Source organism: Strix uralensis, chromosome 3 (assembly GCF_047716275.1).
Source record: "Strix uralensis isolate ZFMK-TIS-50842 chromosome 3, bStrUra1, whole genome shotgun sequence".
NCBI lineage: Eukaryota > Metazoa > Chordata > Aves > Strigiformes > Strigidae > Strix > Strix uralensis.
In genome coordinates, this window is record NC_133974.1 from 87,907,787 (window position 1) to 87,913,816 (window position 6,030).

At 39.3% G+C, this 6,030-nt stretch overlaps 1 protein-coding gene across 1 annotated transcript in view; it reads left to right on the top strand.

Moving 5' to 3' along the window:
* Positions 1 to 1,136, top strand: part of WDR64 (WD repeat domain 64) — a 79,774-nt gene extending 78,638 nt beyond the window's left edge. The window contains 2 exon segments of the mRNA XM_074864617.1: positions 105 to 399; positions 935 to 1,136. Of these exon segments, the coding sequence (XP_074720718.1) occupies positions 105 to 248 (144 nt within the window). The 3' untranslated portion in view covers positions 249 to 399; positions 935 to 1,136.
* The last annotated feature ends 4,894 nt before the right edge of the window (positions 1,137 to 6,030 follow it).

A 6,030-nucleotide genomic window follows, 5' to 3' on the forward strand; every position in this document is an offset into this window, starting at 1 on the left:
CACTCCCTTTGTGGGGGAGGGGCAGCGGCCACGTGGTCTCAGACCCCGGCAGGGGCTAAACCATTACAGCTAGTAATGCACTGACTTTGGCTTTCCTTGGTCAGATCCATAGACAACCTTTGGAATGTTTTGAGTCTGGAAACAGAGAGGCTGGCGCAGTATTTGGGTGTCTTCCAATATATGAGGTAAGCACAAGTGTTTTCTACTTTTTGTGGTGGCATTCATACAGCAGAAGCCATTATCACTAGTAAATTATTACAATCACATACCCTGACATTCCATTTTTAACTCTCTGCTTCTCAATTTCATTTTCTAACATGGTTTCCATTACTCACTACCCAATTCCATTCTCCATTTGGTGGAAGCTTGGGAAGCCAGTTGAAGAGAGCGTGCCGCAAGGTGAGTATTACAGACATTTACTTCTTCTGTTCAACCTCACGTCATTAACTTTTTGTTCAGACTTGACTCCTTTAACCAGCCCCAAAACTATTGATTCCTACCTTCACAAAGCTTCAGCTATTGTAAGTTAATACTGTTTTATGAGTAGTATTGATTTGATTTATTGCAAGCTGTCTAGCAAGGCTTCCTAGGTTGTTCCTTCTATGGAGAATGACCAGAATGTCCACAGAGCCTTGTCTATCCCACCTATCAGAGGATGGAAAGAATCACCCCTAGCATAGGTGCTGATCTCTTTCTATGGAGTGTACCTAGAGAAGTAGCTTGGATGAGAGTCCTAACATCTAGATGGCTAGCTTGGTGGGATGAATAGGATACTCTGCATTCAAATATATATGACTTAATGCTTGTGCATGCAGCATTACAGAGTATCTCAGAAAACAGAAAACTCAGGAGCACAGTGTTCAAATAGTTGGCACATATGCTATTGTTCTGACCATTAATGTGCCTTGGAAATCTATGTTTCGTTTTCTTCCAGAAGAAGAAAATACAATACAGGACGTCTTGTGTATTGGCAAGTTAGGAGCAACTACACTGAAGCCAATGGCACTGCAACGGATTTACAATAAAATGAGATCAGACTTTTTCTGTGAGCTACATGCACAACAAATAATTTTTTGTCTGTACTGTTACAAAATGCTATCAAAGTGGTCTGTTCACCTGAATATATTAATTAGTTCCTGAAATTTTGGAATTTATTTTTTTAAAGGTCTTCAGTGGAACAAAGCTGAGATGTCCAATCCCACTGGATAGATAATGGAGACAGGTTTCAGTCGAGGGTCAAGACAAATAAACATAGCATCCATCTTCAGGAAAGTGGATTAGCAGGTTCCTTATTTAAATTTTTTCTCTGTTTTTTCTACTATATTTAAATACATTTCATTATTAAGTAGAACATACAGAAATCAATTCTTTACTTCTATGCCAGTCTTTCAGTCAGAGAAAAAATTCTAACAAAGCCAGTGTATGATTATAACAAGATACTCACAGAAAAGCCCATCTCACTCCACTTTTTGATGGTTAAGAAGGAAAAGCACCTTACTATGATTAACTGCTTAAAGATCCAGAGCCATAAATCTGCAAAAATTCTTCTTTTGCTAGCCATACAGACTCCTCTGAAGAACAAGAAATGTTATTCCAGAGGTACTGCTTTAACCTTTGTCTCATGTTTCAGTTTTGGTGTCCTTGGATAGGCAAAGAGTTGATGGGATGTTCCATAGGTAGCACACATATGCCACAGTATCCTAGTCAAATGTCTTCTTCCAGAAACATTTAGATTTCCTTGTTAATCATATAGAGATAAAACAAAATTAAGATTGAGAACTAGGCTCAAATAATGAGAGATTGCCCTATTTAAAGATATCTGGATTTAGGTCACAGCATCATAGAACATGCCATCTTTAACTCTGCACAATTTTCAGCTGAGCTAACTTTATATTAATTAAACATAATTACAGATACAGGAAAAAAAAAAAAAAAAAAACAAACAAAAAATAAGCAAAGCTCCTTGCAATTGTGTTGTTAATGCTATGTGGACAAGTCTTCAGAATTATCATTCTACTGCCTTTCAGTGCCAATATTTCTGTTTGTTCAGATGCCTTGACCAGAACTATTAACAGAGTGAAATGGCCATATTACCCAAAAAATTAATTTTCAGCAGCTCAGATTCCTTCTGGTTTATGCTACTTCAATTTAGAAAGGCACTACTAACATGTCACGGTAGGGAAAATCTGTTTAAAGAAGACTTTTTAAAATTAGTTTTTCTGATCAATTTACTGCCTGTCAGTTTGGGTTTATGGGCAAAATCCTGATCACTTGTTGCACCAATTTAAATCTTAACTATCCAAATTTAATACAATAAAAAGCACTATAGGTCAACTCAATTGACCCCAATTATTTTCATCATTTTTATTATACAGTACAAACCAAGCCTAGGGCATGGCAGATGTATTTACAGGAACGTCAATGCATGATTCAGGGTGTAATGAAGGTGAAAGTATAATAGCATTATTTTATCATTATTGTGATTCAGTATGAACTTCTTACCATGAACTGTTGTACACAAGACCAAAATTTGTAAAAGTTTCTTAGCATATTTTAAGGTGATCAGAAATCATACTCCTTTTCAGCAGTTGCCAGTGGCTGTTTACTTAATGAGAGGCTAGTAACTGTGTTGTTCTGGTGGATTTTGCATTAACTGAAAGTCTTAAACCATTCCTCTCTGGGATGTGCTAAAACTTACCTATTATCATCCTGGGTTTTATGATTGGATCCCGAACCCTTACTCTAAAACTGAACCTTTGGATAGCACTGGAAGAGAACCGGGCAGTGTTGGAAACTGATCTCCTCACCAACATTTAAGAAACCAATACACAGGTTTGTCCTTTCTTTTGTGACACAATAATGTCAGAAAGCTTTGCTGTTCTTATGTTTCATTCTCCATTTTCATCTAAATAGGAAATCCAAATCTTTAACTAGCACAGGTAATAGTATACTGAACAGCATCTTTCATCCAGTACTGCATAATGAGCAGCCCTTCCGCTTGGGAAAACACATGGCAAAAGGGAAAGGGATCTTGGGTTTATGTAAAAATTATTCCTGTTGAAATCAGTGGATAGCCCATTCAACATCTAAGAATTCATTATGGCCCTGAGACAAAGATCTTAACCAGAGCCAGTGATATGTACTACGCAGAAGAAAACACTCTTGCCTGAGATCTCAGATTAGACATCTGCTTCCTTACGAATGATGCTGCAGGAACTTCAGTAATCAGGAATGGATAAAATTGGTTTTACACACTGACAGAAAAATGTATGAATTTTAATGCCAAAGGAGATTGGCTGTATCATCCAGTCTAACCTTCTAGGTGGCACAAGGCAGAGAAACCATCATGAATACCTTCTGTGGCCAAATGCCTGTTTGTGTTACTATTTTGGTTTCCAGTTGAATGGACCATCCTAGGGTTCTTGATGTACATTTGATGCCAGTTACTCTCCATGTCAAAACCACAGGTTTCCTCTCTGCTCCAAATTTGCCCAGTTTTGACTTTAATATATGAGATATTACGCTGCCTTTTTTCTGCCAGATTAAGCTTCATCAGCCATCAAAAATCCTTTCCAGAGATTATTCTTCTTAAAGAAGTCATTGTCTGCTCTCCACGATCCAGTTAACATGTCTGAGCTGAGAGTAAGGAGCAGGCTGGGCATTTTAGCTGAGGGGCAGTGCACTGCAGCTTCAGGAGCCAGCTCAGGTCTGAAAGTAGCGTGTTACACTAACGTGGCACTTGGTCTGAACTAACAAGCCATGTCAGCTCCAATAGGTTCTGCACAGATCTGGCTTCAATATCCCTGTAGATGCTCCCCAGGGCCTCTGGTTCTGTTCCTGCAAAAAGCCCCCATGAAACAGAAACTCAGGGGAGTGTGACATAAAGAAACTACGCCTCACGCTCTGTGAGCTGAAGGAAGAAGGCAGAAGGAAAACACAAAAGGTGTTCTTTACGCAGGTTCTATCAGCCTCCCAATTACTCTTGATAGAAAGTGAACTGTAATTTGAGCTTTGTGAGTCTCTCAGTACAAGGCAGATTTCTGTAGCCTTTTTATCTCTTTGTGTCACAGTGGCTATCTTCAAGTGTCTGCCTTAGAACTCCATTTTATACTCGCAATCTTATAAGCACCAGATACACAACAAGGAGTTAACATGCCCTGCTGTTTCTGCCTCTTAGTTCCTTGCTTATGCTTTCAAAGAGCATGTTCATCCTCTAAGCAAGAAGAGTGCATGCTGAGCTCATATTCAGTTGATGATCTGTCATGATTCCCTGAATCCTTCCTGGCATTTCAGCATTCCAGGACAGTGTCATGACATGACACAGGTCACAGAATACATATTCTATGATCCTTTGTCTGGCTAAAGGTACAAATCCTTGCCAAGTGTGTCACCTTAGTGAGTACTTACAATAATCCATGTAACTAGTGCCCTTATTAGCTACTATTTTGGGAAAAATAGTGGGTTTTCTATATTACTGGCAGTGAACAGTGTTTGATCTGCTGGCCTTCTTGGAAAAACTGTCTTCTGATGAGCTGAATATACAATGATTTGCAATGATACCTGTCTTCAACTTGTTATAGGGCTATGATGGATTTTGGGCTAATACTGCTTTTTTTTAGCAAAATATCTTGTGGGAGTATATTTAAAAATACTATGATCAGTTGTACTGGGTCTGGCTGGGAGTAACCTAATTTTCTTCAAGCAGCCTGTATGGTGCTATGTTCTGGATTTGTGACTACACCAGTGTTGGTAACACACCAGTGCTTTGGCTATTGCTGAGCAATGCCTGCACAACATCAAGGTGTTTTTCTCCAGCGAGTAGCCTGGGGGTGCACAAGAAGCTGGGAGGAGAAGCAGCTGGGACAGCTGACCTGAACTGACCAGAGATATTCCATACCATATAATGTCCTGCTCAGCAGTAAGAGCTCCTGGAATGGGGGAGGAAAACAGGGAAAACAAGATGTTCATGGTTATGACATTTGTCTTTCCAAGTAACCATTATGCGTGCTGAGGCGCTGCTTTCCAGGAAGTGGCTAAACATCTGCCTGCTGATGGGAAGTAGTGGATGAATTCCTTATTTTGCTTTGCTTGCATGTGCAGCTTTGTTTCACCTATTAAACTCTTTTTATCTTGACCCATGAATTTTCTCACTTTTGCCCTTCCAAATCTCTCCCCCATCCCACTGGGAGAAGTAAGAAAGCAACTGGGTGGGCACTTAGCATCTGCCAGGGTCAACCCACCACATTAACTAACCTTGTGATTAAAACTAAAATCAAGGTTGTCTAACAAACCAAATGGCACCAGATAGCATGTAATCTGCCATTTACTATTTGTGTTCCCTTCATTCACCCCATGATTTAGCAGTTAGTGTATGAAAGGTAACACCCCTGCAGTCCCCTGAGTCCTATTTGCCTTTGAAAGACAGCTACATCAGCTCTCTTCCAGTTACCTGAAAATTGGCTAGTCTTCAAAGATTATTAAAAATGAACTGTTCAGGTTCAGTGAACTCCTCACCCATTTCTCTTGATGCTTTTACGTGTTATGTTTTATAAATGTATTGTCCCTATTTCTAGTTAGAACTGTTTTACTGTGGTTGAAAGATGCAGATATCCCACTTCTCTTCAGTTTATTAACTGACTGTTTACTTCCTCAGACCTCACTATTTACTCAGAGCTGACTATTTACTCATTCTTTTCTTTTTACCAAACCTTTAGCACTGCTGGCATTTCATAGGTTCTTAATTTTTGAATTTTGCTCTGTTCAGTCTTGCTGCCTGCTCCCTTTGGTTTTCCTTATTAATTGCCCATGTTTTCCAAGAGCTGATTTGTACTCATGTGTATTCCTGCCACTATATTCTCTACTGTGCAGAAGAGCCCATCCATAATGTAATACTATTCCCAGTAACAATCAAGTTGTTAATCCTATGCTGAATGAAATCAATGGACCAGCTCTCAGGAGGGAATGATGCTGTAAGGAAAACTGTCAAAAATGCATGATATGTATGTGTCATCTTTAGCAGCCTTCCATCCA